Below are 18015 nucleotides of genomic sequence, written 5' to 3' on the forward strand. Positions count from 1 at the left end.
TAGTCAGCAAAGTCCTGCCGCTTGGATCTACTGAGGACATTTTGGACAGTATTATCAATGTCAGATGGAGCGACAGACGCAATCGAGTGCATTCAGCGCCTGTGAGACCAACTGAGGAGCTACTTTATTAAAAGGGAGAGCTCCCGTCTCGAAAACTGAGAGAGCGCTGTGCCGACAACACGCCTCTCCATATTCGCATCTGATGGTACCTATCGGCTGAGGATGACACGGTACCATTTGGCCTCGCCAGGCCTGTTCGGACGAAGTTTACTTTTAGTTAGGGCCAGGAAGTATAAAAATTAGAAGGGATTGTATTTACTGTTAGCAAAAAGACTGATTCGAAAGAAAATTTAGAATCAACGTATTCCACTAAGTAGCAGTTCTATAATTCAAATGTTACAGAATAAAAGGAAGCACCTTGGTGATGGCGGGCATTCGACGAACCTAATACGGAGGGGGGGGGGGGGGGGGGGGAGAGGAGATCAAACTTCCGTTAGTTTCTTTTACAAGTGGCTCCACAGCCTCGGCGTGATTCATGACTGGTAAAACCGCTTCTTATATATTCCGTGAGCTGTCAGAATTATTTCCTATTCATATGAATTTTATTACCTTGTATATTACATTGCTCCCCATTTTCGGTATGTGGCAGCCTTCAGATGCAGTTGCGTTGCTGGAACGTATACCGTTACACTAAAAGAAGACACCCATCTCCCTGACGGAACTGCATTTGAAAATTGTCACGTTCCGAAACTGGCCAAGAATTTAATATACGAGGTATCAAACCTCATCTTATAGAAGATAAGCATTCAGAGGCGAACGTGATGTTCGCATAAACGCGAACCCACATTGCGTTACTGAAACAACTAGAATGAAGAGAAAATGACGTTTATTCCTCAAGCTCTGGGCACCCGTCACCAGGTCCACAGAATGACGTGACGCGCAGCTACCTTAGCAGGGAGAGGAGAGCTGGCTTTTCCCTCGACTGCGTGGTCGCCGTGGCGACATCTGCTCCGGCCTTGGGAGTCGTGCCGCAACTTAACCTTGCGTCAGCTGGCCACACCGTGGGAACCAGATACCAGGGGGTTTTCTGCCGTGGCAGAGAAAGTAGCAAAGTGTAACTCGGCAACCGTTCTGTGGTCAGCAATGCCTGGGCGGTTCCGTCTCGCTCAGTTTAAGGAGCCCATCCTTCCAATGTTAATCACTTTGAAGTCTGGTCACATTAAAACAGACGCGTTTCGGAACTGCAATCTTCCCTCTTCGCAGGCACAGTCATCAGACTGCGTCACGGAACACAAGCTACAATCGTTTCGTGCATAGAAGTAAACATTTTCCGGCCCAGTTTGTCTCGTTGTTGCGTACAACAAAGTACTACGGTATATTGAACAATGGATCACCCAGTAAACTGTAGTGGCTTGTCTTGCAGTGCGACGGAAAAGCGTCACGCACACAACACGCGATCCCCTGCGGCACATCCGAGACATCCCATGTCTGTGGTCTCTCACAAGAAACCCCTTGAGTGCGAAACCGCACAAGGCCAATGATCTTTACGCAATTCTACGTCGCACACATTGTCTACCATGCAACCACATCACTCGCTGCTATGGGCTACGGGGAGGGAGGTGTCCTGTGGTGAGCGCAGCATGCGGCTATGGAGCGTAGCTGAACTGCTTAGCCGGAGAGTAACTCAACAACGCCCGGCCGGGTAGCTGTGCGCTCTAACGCAAACATGGGGGTTACACTCGTCTGGTGAGAGACGTTCCCTGAGGGTGGGGGTTCACCGGGGTCCGAACCGCACAATAACCCTGGCTTCGGTGTGGGGCGGCGGAGGGTGAAGTGGACTGCGGTAGTCGTCGTTAAGTTGTGGACCACTGCGGCTGCCGCAGGGACGGAGCCTCTCCGTCGTTTCTAGGTCGCCGGTTTACTTACAATACAACCCAACAACAGTGCTACAGCGCTAGTGGTGTTGGTAAAGGCAGAGCAATGGCAACGATAAACAAAGCAAAGTTGCATTATATCACAACACCAGTTGCCGAAGCCGACGTTTCGTCAGAAAATAACCAGGAATTTCGCAGAGTGAGAAAGGAGTGGCATATGAAATATTTAGCGTTTCTGCAAGATGAGTCAGCGGAATGTGTGGTACCTTATACCCTCGAGTGTGCGGACAATGTACATGAGGAGTAAAATTGTGAAGATACGTGCTTAAAAGGTGAAAGTGATACTGAAACACGTGTTTAACCATGTAGGTCAACACTCTCGTCACCACAAATTCGGTCTCCAGTGAAACATAGTAAAGGACAATGGTTGTCCAAGAAGCTGGTGCTTCACAGAGTTACGTACATAGTATATTATCCGCAGCATAGTACAATAGCAATTATCAGCAGATTTCGGATGAGTGCACAGCGGTATGACCGTGTAGTGCATAAGAAAAACTATGGATATTCAAGCGAGGAGAAGGCGGACTTCTTACAAAAACTGGTGTTTGCGCTTCTCAAAGATGGTCGGTATGATTCAGGAGAAGGGCACGACAGTGGCCTACTATGTTATGGACATTGAATTGCACACCACATAGATTACACTGATTCCGAGGAAGCAGTGGATGCTTGCATAACTTCACACAGTGCAACAGAATCACTGTAGAAGACATAAGATTATGAAATTTCAAACAAACCATCAACTTGACTTTCACAGAAAACTGTGGACTTGGCCCGAAAATTTGTATATGAGATAAACAAACTTATCCCATCATTCAGTAAGGAACTTGTTTTCTACTCCAACCAATTGGCATTTGAATAGCAAATGCGTATGATAGCAACCCTGAAATTAGAGACACTAAGAGAGTTGTATCAATATCAACTAACATCAATGCCTTAACATAATGTTTCTCAAAGTGGGGGTCCGCAGACCTCTGGGAGTCCACGGTTCCTAACCAGAGGGTCCGTGATGCCTAAAAATTTACACACATCAAAAATGTTTCGTATCACCCTGGTTCCCAGAAATCCAGAAGATAGACGTTGTATCACAGACACAGTCCCTCTGTTCAGAGATGTCACTAAACCTGCCAAAAGATGTAAACAACCGTGCATGAGCAGCGCCTATTAGATGGAGGGGGTCCGACAGCCGATCAGTTCGTCATTCCACCAGGAAGGAGGTACACGGCTTGTGTTGTCTGTACTTAAACCATGCCTTGACGGTCAACACCGCGGTTCGAACGCGTCCGCATTGTTACTTTGTACCAGAAAGGGCTCTCAACAAGGGAAGTGTCCAGGCTTCTCGGAATGAACCAAGCGATGTTCTTTGGACAGGAACTGTCGATGACATACCTCGCTCAGATCGCCCAAGGGCTACTACTGCAGTGGATGACCACTACCTATGGATTATGGCTAGGAGGAACCCTGACAGCAACACCACCATGTTGAATAATGCTTTTCGTGCAGCCACAGCACGTTGTGTTACGACTCAAACTGTGGGCAGCAGGCTACATGGTGCGCAACTTCACTCCCAACATCCATGACGAGGTCCGTCTTTGCAACCACGACACCATGCAGCACGGTACAGATGGACCCACCAACATGCTCAGGACTGGCATCACGTTCTCATCACCGATGAGTGTCGCAAACAATCGTCGGAGACGTGTTTGGAGGCAACCCGGTCAGGCTGAATGCCTTAGACACACTGTCCAGCGAGCGCAGCAAGGTGGAGGTTTCCTGCTGTTTTGGGATGGCGTTATGTGTGGGCGACGTACGCCGCTGGTTGTCAAGGATGGCTCCATAATGGCTGTATGATACGCGAATGCCATCCTCCGACCGATAGTGCAGCCATATCGGTAGCATATTGGCGAGGCATCCGCCTTCATGGACGACATATCGCGCCCCCATCGTGCACATGTTGTGAATGACTTCCTTCAGGATAACGACATCGCTCGACTAGAGTAACCAGCATGTTCTTCAGGCATGAACCGTATCGAAAATGACTGGGATGGATTTAAAAGGGCTCGTTATGGACCATGTGACCCACCAATTATTCTAAGGGGTCTATGCCGAATCGCCATTGAGGAGTGCGACAATCTGGACCAAGAATGCCCTGATCAACTTGTGGATAGTATGCCACGATGAATACAGGCATGCATCAGTGCAAGAGGACGTGCTGCTGGGCGTTGGAGGTACCGGTCTCTACAGCAATCTGGACCACCACCTCTGAAGGCCTCGCTGTATGGTGATACAACATACGATGTGTGGTTTTCATGTGCAATAAAAACGGTGGCAATGATGTTTATTTTGCTCTCTCTTCCAATTTTCTGTGCAGGTTCCGGAACTTTTGGCACTGAGTTGGTGCAAAACATTTTTTTATGAGTGTAAACCTGTTGTAATAAAATGTAGCTAATAGCTGTTCAAGAAGTATTCTTTCAGCTACTAAAAGGAAATACATTAGAAATTGTACCTACATTTGTAAATTTAGATGGTTGCCTACTTTCTAAATTTTTGTCCTAAGTTAATGAACCGTTATATAGGACTAGTTCGAGTAAGAGAAATTCTTTATTTGTTAGGGTACTTTTACAGACTGGAAGATGGGTCTAATGGTCCAAGTGAAGGCCGTTAGCTTCAGAAGTAGTGTATTCATTACTTCATTGATAGACTAGCTTTGAGAGTGAGAAAAATGCATGAGGATTTGAAATATGTTCTGGATGAAGTTAAAAAACTGATTACTTTCATTGAATAACGTTCTCTAAACTCCTGTCCTTTTACAGTTATACGTGAAGAAATTGGCAGTGGACTCACCTCAACTTTTCTTACATACTAAAGTACATTGTTTGTCAAGAGGGAAAGTTCTAAGCTGTATCATTCAGCTGCATGATGAAGTGTGCTTGTTTCTTTTAGACAAGCAACATTATTTTTCAAATTAGAAATTATGTGATTTTGCTTCGTTGTATAAAGTGGCCTATCTGGTGGATATTTTATCCTTTCTCGATGAATTTAATGCAGGCATGCAAGGAAGAAATGTTAACATCATGCAGGTTGAGAGTGAAGTTGAAGCTACAGTTAAGAAACTGCAGCTGAGGGCAGTATGAGTACAGCACAAGAATGGTTCAGCATTTCCAGTGCTCAGTGACTTCATTGATACTTCTGGTGAAAACTTCTCTGCTGAAGTGCTCAACACTTGTAAGACATATGATAGTTAGTTGTAAGTTTTTGACAATATTTCCCTATCGGAAACGTGATTATTGTTAGATCGAAGATCCTTTCACTAATGGTCAAATCTGTCTCACACAAGACAAGATCAGCTATTTGAACTATCCTGCAATACTTGATGGAAAATGTGTTATAGGAAAATGAACTTCATAGCTTTTGGTGGCATGTGTGTTGCGAGTATGAACAGTTGTCTGAAGAGGCATTGCAACATTGGATACCTTTTCCTACCACTTAGTTACATGAACAGACTTTCCTGCTCTTTGCAGTATAAAAACCTTAAAGCAAAGCCATCTTAATATGGAATCAGTGGTGACAAAACTAATTCCAGATTTCAATGGAATTACAGAACAACTCAAATAATTCCATTCCTCACATTGGTGATCCCACATTTCAGAACATTGTTTACCAAGAAGATTTCTTTAAAAAATGATTTCCAATTACAGTACTTACTTTACTGTAATTCTGTATTACTATACTATAACTGTATTATGGTAAATTGCTGTATTTTCATTTGAAATTTTGTTCAGTAGTCAACAAACATACATATTTATAATAAATTACTTGTCACATTATTTTTCTTGGTAATTTTGTCAGTGGTAATTCTAGTTAGCATATTTTTTAGTACCATCTAAAATTTTAGACAGCATTGAGAGGGGGTCCGCAGATCACGATCACTTTCTGAATAAACACGCGGTATGTATCAATGGAAAGTATGAGAACCACTGCCTAATTGTATACTTATATAATTACGCTGACTGTTAATCTGGATTTCAGAGATATACAGCTATGGTATGAGCACTGCTTTTGGCCAGTAGTTGGTCAAAATAATTTGCTTTTACTTGATTTCTGGTCTGTGTATAAGAATCATATTCCTTTAGAACAAACTTCCTTTTCTAAAACTTGTATGGCATTGCAGTTCATACCACCTGAAACCATTGGACAAAATCAGCTTCAGGATGTATGTTTTTTCCATGCCTATAAAACATATTATTGTACTATCTGCACCTATCCTTTAAAGGATTGCCAGTTTCATGCTAAGCTTCACATTTGCCTCCGTGGTGTATGCCTCGGCCGAAACTACGGCTGGACCTGTCGTGATTCTATAAGGACTCCGTTCCTCCTGAGGTACTCTAGAGTCACTTTTTGATCCTTGACACATCCCAGGGTTCTAAAGTCATCTATATTGACAGCTCACTGGTTGATGGTTGCGTAGTCTTTGCCTGAGGTCACTCAGCACGTATCGAACAGGGCTCCTTGTCGGATGGATGCAGTGTCTTCACTGCCCAGCTGGTGGGCATTTCTCATGCCCTTGAGCATATTTGTTCCTGTCTGTAGTGATTCGCTGAGTTGTTTACAACCCATTGATCAGTGCTGCCCACAACATCCTCTGGTAGCAACTATCTGGGAGTTAGTTTATGCCCTTGAATGATCTGGTCGTTCAGTGGCCTTTGTATGCACCCTGGGGCTTGTTGGAATTCCGGGAAATGAGCTTGACATGCTGGCCAAACAGGCCACTCATAAGTTGCTTCTAGAGATTGGTATACTCGAACCTGACCTCCAATTGGTGTTAAGCCGCAAAGTTCTTCCTTATTGGGATGCTGAATGGTGCAACTTAGTTACGCGTAATAAACTCGGCACCATCAAGGAGTGCAAAAATGAGTGGAAGCCTTTCTGCAGGCTTCTCGCAGGGATTCTGTGGTCCCCTGCCGCCTTCGCATTGCCCATACTTGTCTGATGAATGGCTATCTTCTGCAGCGTGAGGCCCCACCATGTTGTCACTGCGGTTCCCGTTTGACAGTGGTGTGTTTGCACCATCAAGTTTGAAGATGAACCCCTGGAGAGCTACAAACTGTGCAGGATGTTCAGCTAGCTATCCGTTCTTAATGAATGCATATAGAAATATAGTGTTGTTGTAACAGGGTGATGAGGACTGATGGAATGTGGTGGCATGCAACTGAACGGGGAAAAGCCTGTTGTGGAGCTTAGCACTGGTTTGGTTGTTAAAGGGACCTAACTACGTGGTCGTTGGTCCCTTATTCCACTGAATTAAGTCCATGGTATAAAACAGAAAAACAAACAATACACACCACAGGAGTTCTAGATGGAAAAAGAGGCTGAACGCATTAGGGACAACAGAAGAGCTTAAAACAGTAGAACAGATGTCCTGGACTGCCTCATCATGAGGATAAAGAGGGGTGAGCCAACCACTCTGCAACACATTAAAATCTCTATGCTAAAAGTAGTATGGCAGAAAGCACAGGAAGACAGGAGGTAAAACTTAAACTGACAAATAAAAACCAGCGTCACTTAAAACCAAGTCAGCTATGGAGGCACTCTGAGACTGAATTTGAAACTCCCTGACTCCCTTCCTTCAATTTTAGAAGACAATGCCTCCACAGCTGACTTGGTTTTAAGTGACGCTGCTTTTTATTTGTCAGTTTAAGTTTTACCTCCTATCTTCCTGTGCTTTCTGCGATGCTACTTTTAGCATAGAGATTTTAATGTGTTGCAGAGTGGCTGGCTCATACCTCTTTATCCTCACGATGAGCCAGTCTAGGACATCTGTTCTACTGTTTTAAGCTCTTCTGTTGTACCTAATGCGTTCAGCCTCTTTTTCCATCTAGAACTCCTGTGGTGTGTATTGTTTGTTTTTTCTGTTTTATACCATGGACTTAATTCAGTGGAATAAGGGACCAACGACCACATAGTTAGGTCCCTTTAACAACCAAACCAGTGCTAAGCTCCACAACAGGCTTTTCCCCGTTCAGTTGCATGCCACCACATTCCATCAGTCCTCATCACCCTGTTACAACAACACTATATTTCTATATGCATTCATTAAGAGCAGATAGCTAGCTGAACATCCTGCACAGTTTGTAGCTCTCCAGGGGTTCATCTTCAAACTTGATGGTGCAAACACATCATTTTTCATTCAGTATTCATGGTTTGTTTTGAACATCTCTTGAATGTCAACAGTGTCTATTTTGTGAAGTATAATACATACATAGTAAAAAAATCTCTGCACATGAGGGGCATTCATTTTCCGTCACCCTCCTGGTGCACATGCTCAGTCATTTGCAGTTAATATTGTTCCTGTCATAACTGTTAACTCAACACTTTCAAATGAGAGTACTAAAGACTGAACTTACACAACCTCACACTCAAGGTGTTCCTTCTGAGGTTTTCTCTGCATGATTGATTAATGGTCTGATCTACAGCGTTCAGGCGAAATGCTAACTCTATTTTCTTACTTCATGTTTTCACAACTTATCAAGTTGTGCTATTCAGGGTCTGCAAACTGTGTTGTTAAGTGCACTCACTGCCTGGACTCCAACTGGACAGTGGTGGACAATTTGTGATGGGACAGATCTTCCATGGTATATAGTCACTGTAAAGAAACTTCTAAAATGATTCAGGAGACTGTCTGAGCAGCCCTCTTAGATTCTTTCAGATGATGCTGTCATTTAATGTCTAGTAAAGTCATCAGAGAATCAAAACCAATTGCAAAATGATTTAGACAAGATACCTGTATGGTGTGAAAGGTGGCAGCTGACCCTAAATAATGAAAAGTGTGCAGTAATTCACATTACATTTTAGATACATGATAAAGCACACAAATTTAACAACTGTCAGTTTAACTAAATACCTATGTATTACAATTAAAAACAATTTAAATGGGAATGATCACATAGATTATGTTATGGGGAGAGCAAACTAAAGACTGTCTTTCATTGGCGAAACTCTTGTTCCTATATGCTTTTAGAGAGTGGAACAGTAGAGGAATAGTGTGAAAGTGATCCAATGAACTCTTTGACAGACAGTTAAATGTGAACTGCAGTGTATTCACTAGATGTAGAAAGAAACAGAGACTAGTCCATAATAAGCACAAAACAAAGTATACGGCTATAGCTACAGAGATTCTGAATGAAACACATTTGGAAGTCAATGCAAAATGTGTGAAGCCTTCAGTGACTACACAGCAGAATGACGTCAAGCGATCTTTCATAAAACCCAAAGAAATTCTGTTGTGTGTAAAGGCAGTTAGTGGCACTGAAGTTGGTGTCCAGAGCCTAGCAAATGAGATGGGAAGTGAAATTGAGGGTATCAAAGCAAAATCAGAAATGCTGAACTCAATTTTGAAATGTTCCTTTACAAGGGAAAACCAAGTAGTTTTGAAAAGATGAGTGAAATAGATATTAGTGTCAGCGGTGTTGAGAAACAGTTGAAATTGTTAAAATTGAACAAAGCCCTGTGCTCGGTGGAATCCCTATCACATTGTACACCCAACTTGTGGCTGAATCAGCCTGTCTTCTGACTATAATCTATCGAAAATCCATCAAACAAAAAACCCTGCCCAGTAGCTGGTTAGAGCACACTTTACAACTGTGTACAAGAAGGGTACCAGAAATGATCCACAAAACTACTGACCAGTGTCCTTCACATCCATTTGTTGTAGAAACTTAGATCATATTTTGAGCTCAAAAATGATGAGGTATCTTGAACAGAATGACCTCCTCCATCTCAACCAGCACTGATTTCAAAAACATCAATTACATAAAACCCAACTCACACTTTTCTCAAATGACACACTGAAAGCTTTGGATCGAGGCCATCAGGTAGATGCAGTGTTTCTTGATTTTCCAAAAGCATCTGACTCCATAACACAACATACATTTTTTATCAAATGTATGAGTGTATGAGGTCTCAAGTGAAATTTGCGACTGGATTGAGTTTTTTTTTAAATGTGTTGTTTTTCATGGAGAATCGTTGATAGATGTAGAAGTAACTTTGGGTGTGCTCCAAGGAAGTATGCTGGTAACCTTACTGTTCATATTGTGTATTAGTGACCTTGCAGACAATATTAATAGAAACTTCAAACATTTTACAGATGATTCAGTTATCTAAAATGAAGTGCTGTCTTCAAAAAGCTGCACAGATTTCAGATGATCTTCACAAGGTTCCAAAGTGGCATAAAGCCTACCAACTTGCTTTAAATGTTTAGAAACACAAAATTGTACCCTACGCTTCACAAAATGAAAAAAAAAACCATAGTATCCTATGAACGTAACATTCTTAAGTCACCGTTGGAATCAGTTAACTCATATGAGGGCAAGTCAAATGAAAAACTTAAATTTGTAATAACAAATCGAAATTTCGTTCCGTTATCCTGTAAGTTGGTAAGCGTGCTACAAACAACATGTAGAATGGCCTGTAGATGGCAGCATAGTACAGATGCACACATACCGTCGCAGTATCAGTATAAAGATGGCCGCCCCACTTGCGACTTGTACAGGGAAGACCAGCGTTCGGTTATTTGGTTTTTGCGTAGTGAAGGTGTGAAACTTATTGGAATTCATCAACAAATGAAAGTTCAGTACAGTGATGCATGTATGTCACAGCAGCAAGTCTACAAATGGAATAGGAAGTTCACAAATGGTGTGACTTCAGCGGAAGATGCTCTTCATCCAGGTCAGGTACAAGAAGTTGTGCCTTCACAGAACACTGCAGCAGTTGAATCCAAAGTGAAGAAAAACTGCTGAGTGACACTGAATGACATTGCAGCATGTTTACAGATTAGTCATGGGTCAGCACACCACATTGTGCATGATGTGCTCCAGTTTCACAAAGTGTCTGCAAGATGGGTGCCACGGCAGCTAACTCCAAAAATTAGAGAACGATGTGTTGATGCTTGTGAAGAACTTCTTCGGCACTTTGAATAGGAAGGTAATGGCTTCCTTGCAAGAATCGTTACTGGGGATGAAACCTGGGTTTACTCCCACCAACCGGAAACGAAAAGAGCGAGCAAGGAATGGCGCCATTCTTCATCACTAAAACCAAAGAAGTTTCGAACAGAACCATCAGCGGGAAAGGTTATGCTGACTCTCTTTTGGGATGAAAAATGTGTCATTTTGGACCATTACATGCCTAGAGGGACCACTGTTACCAGAGCATCATACACAGGTCTCCTAAAAAATCATCTGCGGCCTGCAATCAAATCAAAGTGACGTGGATTGCTGACAGCGGGTGTCCTTTTGCAACGTGACAATGCAAGGCCCCACACTGCCTGTACAACAGTTGTAACAATCACAGACCTGCATTTTGAGTTTCTTCCTCATCCACCATACTCACCAGACCTTGCCCCAAGTGATTTCCATATGTTTGGACCACTCAGAGACGCAATGGGAGGAAAAAAGTTCCGTTCTGATGAAGAGGTACGCAATGCGGTGCATGAGTGGTTGTGCAGACTGCCAAAATAATTTTTTTCTAAAGGATTTTATGCACTTTGTAAGTGCTGGAGCACTTGCATTGAGCGTGGGAGAGATTGTGTTGAAAAGTGATACAGCTTTATACCACTTCTGCACAATAAATAATATTTTAAAAAATATTCAAGGTTTTCATTTGACTCGCCCTCTTACAAATGCCTGGGTGTAACACTTAGTAGGGGTATAGAATGGAATGATCACATACCCTCAGTCATGGGTGAAACTTGGAGTACACTTCAGTTTGTTAGCAGAATACTAAAGAAATGCATTTTATGGATCAGGGATTAAATCCTACGTAGCTGGAAGAAAGCAGAGCGTCATGTTGAATGACTCTGGGGGGTACTCTGTGTCATCTAGCTAGGGCTCTATTGGCTGTAGTGTTCCTCTGAGCTCTGTACGTGGCCCCACTTCTCTTCCTCATCTTTATCAATGACCTTCCCTTGCATACTAGCTTTAAAATTCACTTTACTCTTTTTGCTGTTGACACCTCTATCCTCATCAACAAAACTCCCAACTTCAATCTTGAGGAATCGGCCAATATTGTCTTTAGTGAAGTATGTAATTGGATTGTAAAAATGGGTTATCACTATATGTTAATAAGACCCAGTTTGTGCATTTCCAAGTAAGGAAAAAAGTTGAGGATCAATGAAGTATTACATTGAATGGTAGTGAGTTACTACAAGTTGAGTCAACAAAGTTTCTGGGTGTAAACATTGACAACAGTTTAAAATGGTCTGAACATATTTTGCACCTCCACAAAAAACTCAGTTCAGCAACATTCGCTGTTCATATTATTTCCACTGCATGTGACCGAGACACCACAAAAACTGCTCATTTTAGTTATTTCTGTGCATTATTGCTGTATCGCATAATTTTCTGGGGTAATCATCCACTATCCAAAAAAATATTCATTGCCCAAAAGAGAGTTATTAGGATAATGAGAGGAGTCCAGCCTTGACAGTCTTGTAGGAACCTTTTCAGAAAATCAGGGATACTGACAACTGCATGCCAATATATCTACTCTCTGTTATGTTTCATTGGTAAAAATGGACAATTGTACAAAACCAATGATTCATGCCATACCCACAATGCCAGGAGGAAGATGGAACTCCATTATGAATCAAAAAACCTTACTATTGTACAAAAAGTAGTCCATTACATGAGCTGGAAGATGTTCAATGCTCTCCCACCATCACTGAAATTACTTATCCATGAACTTCCCAAATTTAAACAACAGCTCAAATGGTATTTATTAGATAATTCCTTCTATTTGGTAGAAGAATATTTCAGTAGAGCTGATTTTTTCATTTACTAATTTGATGTGCTGTTGTGCATTACGATACTCACAATCACTGTTAACATTACTGTGTCTTCCATTTAGCTATTAAGATCTACCATATTTTTTAATGTTATTTTTTTCTATACCAATTAATGTGTATTTTGTCTTATACCAGATATCCTCTTGCAAGAGTAGCTATTATGTATTCCTTTTGTATTATTTGTAATAATTCTGACATGTCCTACATCCATGCGAATACCTCGCAGTATTGGATTTATGGGATATAAATAAATAAACAAAATAAATCTACAAATGAGATTGCTTTCTTATCACTCGTGCGACCCATACTGGAATATTGACCAAGTTTGTGGGACTCGTACCAGAGAGGAATAACAAGGCATAGTGAACATGCACAGAGACAGGCAGCACAAATGATCAAGGATTTTTTGACCTGTGGTAAAGTGTCACAGAGATGTTGAAAGAACCGAACTGGTAGACTCTTGAAGATAGATGTAAACTATCCTAAGGAAGTTTAATAACAGTGTTCCAAGAACTGGCTTTAAATGACAATTCCAAGAATACACTACATATCACTTCCATAGGGGTTGTGAGGGCTGGATTAGACTAACTAAAGCATGCACAGAAACAGTTAAACAATCATACTCCCCACACTTCATATGTGAATGGAATGGTAAGAAGCATTAATATCTGTTATAGTACCAGCACTTCACAGTGGTTCACAGAGTATAGATGTAGATGTATATGTATATGTGAAATACTTTTCAGGTGTCTGCTGACTGTTACCCAAATATTACAACAGTCATTCATTTTATTTTGTATGTTTCTACCATAATCATGTGTTACATAACAACCAAGAAGTATGAAGTGATTGACTTGTTCTATTATTTTAATGCAAATGACAGTTTTCAGTGTTTGCTTATCACACTTTATTCAGTTCATAAATGGCTATCTGCAAGTAATTTTCTGTCCTAGATATCAGCATAAGGTTATCAGTGTAAAGAACCAGTTTTAATACTGACATGCCATACAGCTCTACCCACTGTGTTTACTTTGAAACTCCCTTTGTTGATGTAGATACTAGAATAATGGCACCAACATCCACTGCTGAAATTGAGGGAACTATAAATATACTGAAAAACAAGAGCTCATGTGGTGTTGATGGATTCTCTAACAGAATTTTGGAGTGTTGTTCTAATTTAATAAGTGGAGTCCTTAGCAATATATGTAATGGTTTGCTGGCACAGGGTATTTTTCCAGACAGATTGCAATACACAATTGTCACACCTCTTCATAGGGGGGTAATCTCACATTTAAGTAAAAATATTGGAATGTGTGGATCATGTCACATTCTAAGAACAACTCAGGTAAACACACGCACACGCGCGCGCGCGCGGTTTGATTCATACTTAATGAACAGAAAGCAAAAAGTTGTGCTGAATAGCACACATAATGTTGGGAGGGTGGTAAATTCTAGGAACTACAAAGGCAGTCCCATAGGGTTGAATTTTAGGCCCTCCATTGTTTCTTAGCCATGTGAATGACCTCCCACTTAACATTCAGCAAGTGAAACTAGTACTTTTTGCAGATGATACCAGTGTTATAGTAAATCCCATTCCAGAAAAAGCAGCTGAAGATATTGTTAAGGCTGTCTTTGAAAGAATTATTAAGTGGTTCTCAGAAAAAGGACTTCCTTAATTTTGAAAAAACTCACTATATCCAGTTCTGTACACCAAATAGAGTCATACCAACAACTGATGTAGCATATGAACAGGGCTCAGTTAACAGGGTAGATTTCTCCAAATTTTTGGTGTTCACATTGATTACAACCTGAAATGGATGAAGCATATTACTGAGCTTCTCAAACAACTAAGTTCAGCTTCTTTCAACAGCCGTATAATTGCTATTGTTGGTAATAAACACATCAGCCTCCTAACGTACTTTGCATATTTCCACTCAATAATATCTCATGGAATAGTTTTCTGGCGTAACTCACCACTTGGACATAAAAGTATTGATTGCACAAAAGAGAGCAGTGAGAATAATTAGTGGCATTCACCCAAGGACGTCATGTAGGCACCTTTTCAAGGAGTTAGGTATTTTAACTGCACCATCAGAGTACATATATTCGCTAATGAAATTCATTACAAATAATCCATCTCAATTCAGGAAGAATGTTCATACAAACAACACTAGAAGGAAAAGTGACCTTTCCTATCCATTACTGAAGTTGTCAGTTGCTCAAAAATGATTACATTATTCAGCAACAAAAATCTTTGATCATTTGCCCAACAGCATAAAGTGTGTGGCAGGTAGCAGATTAAGTTTTAAATCTAGCTTAAAAACATTTCTTTTGGTCAATTCCTTCTACTGCATGGACGAGTTTCTGTTTCAGAAATGGTAAAAAAAAAAAAAAAAAAAAAAAAAAAAAAAAAAAAGTTTGTACCTCTGAATGTAGTTTCATGTGTAAAACTACAAATTTCTATAATATTAATATTAGCACTATTCGTGTGTGTGTGTATCTATATATCTTGTAATCTGACATCATATCGATGAAATAATCATGAAAATGATCTATGGAACATGACGTAACTGAACTATAGCTAAACTAAACTACACTAAGCAGGTGTTGGTCTATGAGAGCAGATATTCTCTCATTCGGGGCACAGTAATTTCCCTCAATGGGGCTTTCTGGTTGGTTGGGTTTATTGACTTTAGGAAGTGTGTAGAAGGTAGGAGTGAGGAAATTAGTAGGAGAAGTTCTGGGATGGACCTAAGGTTTTGAGGAGAGACTGGAGATCCTGTTGGGTTTCTGGAATGAGTCTGCTGTGGCTAACTTAGTATTAGTAGGTGGACAAGTAAAACAGCTGGCAGAGTCCCACTGCAAGGTAATCACTGCAGTTCAAAACCACAGTGGTGAAGTGTTTTTTTTGGCAGGTAGGATTAAAGGTCGGGGCCAGTTTTTAGGTGATGGTCTATGTTTCTTTCCGTGGATGTAATGGTCATTTCCACATTTTGCTTGGAAGAGTCAAAATTTTTAAATCCTTTAATAACATCCCTGCACATTTTCCTACTGATAACTGCCTTCAATTGGCTGATTTTTAAACTTCCCCCCCCCCCCCCCAAAATTTTTTGAGTGTTATCAGTCTTGTGACTGGTTTGATGTGGCCTGCCACAAATTCATTTCCTCTGCTATCCTTTTCATCTCAAGAGATCAATTACAATCTCTCTCCTCAATTATCTGTTATACTAATTCCAACCTCTTTCTTCTTCTACAGGTTTTGGCCTCTACAGCTGACTCTGGTACCATGGAAGTTATTTCCCATTGTCTTAACAGATGCCCGACCATCCTGTCCCTTCTTTTTGTCAGTTTTCCACATAGTCCTTTCCTCGACAGTTCTGTGGAGAAGCTCCTTAATTCTTAGCTTATCAGTCCACATAATTTTCAACATTTTTCTGTAGCATTACATCTCAAACGCTTCAATTTGCTTCTGTTCCAATTTTCCCATAGTCCATTTTTCATTACCATACAGTGCTGTGCTCCTAACGTACATTTTCCTAACTCCTTCCTCACAGTAAGGCATGTGTTTGATGTGAGCAGACTTCTCTCGGCCAGAAATGCCATTTCTACCAGTGCTAGTCTGCTTTCTTTGTCCTCCGTGCTCAGTTATTTTGCCGCCTGTAGTTGAGTCAGTGTAAATTGATCCCTGACAGTTGCAATGGGCCAGACACAGCAGCTCCTCATACCTAACTCGACCAGTATAGTAACACGGTTTTGTAAATATCTCTGTGGTAACACCCCAGTGCTGTAACAGCTCTGTAGGAAGATGCTGTTTTCGCCTGCAGTGGTTCGCAGTTGAAAGTTGGTATCGGCACTACGAGCTGTCGGGGATCTACTTACACCATCTCAACTATAAGTAGCAGAATTCCTTAACTTCCTCTAGTAAGTTCATAATAATATTTCATTGTTAGTAGTCCAACCTTTTCTGTATAGTTCAATATGTTATTCCCCTCTTAAATTATATTGAGACTACTTTGTAGATACTATGTGCAAGATGTTTGAACAGTATTATGGCACCCTGATTAGAGTAATATATTACTTGTGCTATTAAACAGAGTAGGACATAAATCACACCCTTGTGTCACTCATCTGTTTGTCAGGACCAGTTCGTCGATTTTCCTTCTACACTCTGACCGATGTTTCACAGAGATATATGGTAGAGACCAGCTGCCAGCGAATCTCAGTTGTTTCCTCTGTAGGTACGTGCTGAGCTTTCTCAAGTGCAGCTGGCTTCACACTGGTAACACTGACGCCACTGCCCCCCCCCCCCCCCCCTCGCCCACCCCCACCACCAACACCATTGGAATATGTCAGTCACAAAGTTATTTTAATCTGAATATGATCTCCACTCTGTGGGCATATCTTTAGAAGCCTTTTCTCCTCCTCCTCCTTTATAGTAGTTCTCGGATGTTTTCTGCTGCACGTCATTTGATGCCAGATGCCGTGCCGCCTCGGTGTTGCAGCTGCAGTCGCAGGAGGAGTACGCCCGCTTCCAGAGGGCGCTGTGGCAGATCGTGCGCCAGGTGCGGCCCGAGCAAGTGCAGGGGAACCCCCGGCTGGCGCGGACGGTGCGCCTCCTGTCTGTGATGGGGCCGTCTGCGCTGCCCCCGGAGCTCCTCGACAGGGTGAGCTGGCACAGTAGTGTGTGTAGAGAGCTCAAAGGAATGGGGTACGATGGTCGAACAGCACTTCTGTAGTCAATGTTAGGTTGCAGAAAGAGTGTCGCCACTGAACAGTTGATGACTGGAAAGGGTGTCCCAGAAATATACCAATAAGTTGTAGGAACAGGTTCCTTATGTCAAAACATGAAAAAGTCTAGTAAACGTGAGCTCTAAAATGCACACCTTAAGAGCTATGTGCAATTGTTCAGCTTAGGTAGTATGAAACAGATCTCTTCTACTGCAAGGACTTGTCTTTCTACATTTCAGAAGGAGGTAGTAGAGGCCAAACCGAGAAAAAAATGACCAGCAGGTGATGTCTATTTAGAGTCCATGTTTACTAGACTTTTTTTCCTGTGTTGATCCATACTACCTCCTTCCCAAATGTAGAACATAAAGAGGTTGAAGTACAAGAGATGCATTTCACAGTATCATAGATGAACAAGTTCTCATGGCTCTTGAGATAAACATTTTAGAGCCCTTGTTTACTAGACAATTCTTTTTCTTGTTTTGGTGTAAGGATCTTGTCAGCATTTTTTGGACCACCCTG

The 18015-nt window shown here is 41.6% G+C and overlaps 1 protein-coding gene across 1 annotated transcript in view; it reads left to right on the forward strand.

Moving 5' to 3' along the window:
• The window catches only part of LOC126293252 (angiotensin-converting enzyme-like), a 1024671-nt gene that overhangs the window by 206540 nt on the left and 800116 nt on the right, over positions 1-18015 (forward strand). Inside the window, exon 6 of the mRNA XM_049986369.1 lies at positions 17271-17432. Coding sequence (XP_049842326.1) covers positions 17271-17432 — 162 coding nt within the window. The remainder of the gene's footprint in view (positions 1-17270; positions 17433-18015) is intronic.

The sequence above is a fragment of the Schistocerca gregaria genome, chromosome 10 (genome assembly GCF_023897955.1).
Source record: "Schistocerca gregaria isolate iqSchGreg1 chromosome 10, iqSchGreg1.2, whole genome shotgun sequence".
NCBI classification, from domain to species: Eukaryota; Metazoa; Arthropoda; class Insecta; order Orthoptera; family Acrididae; genus Schistocerca; species Schistocerca gregaria.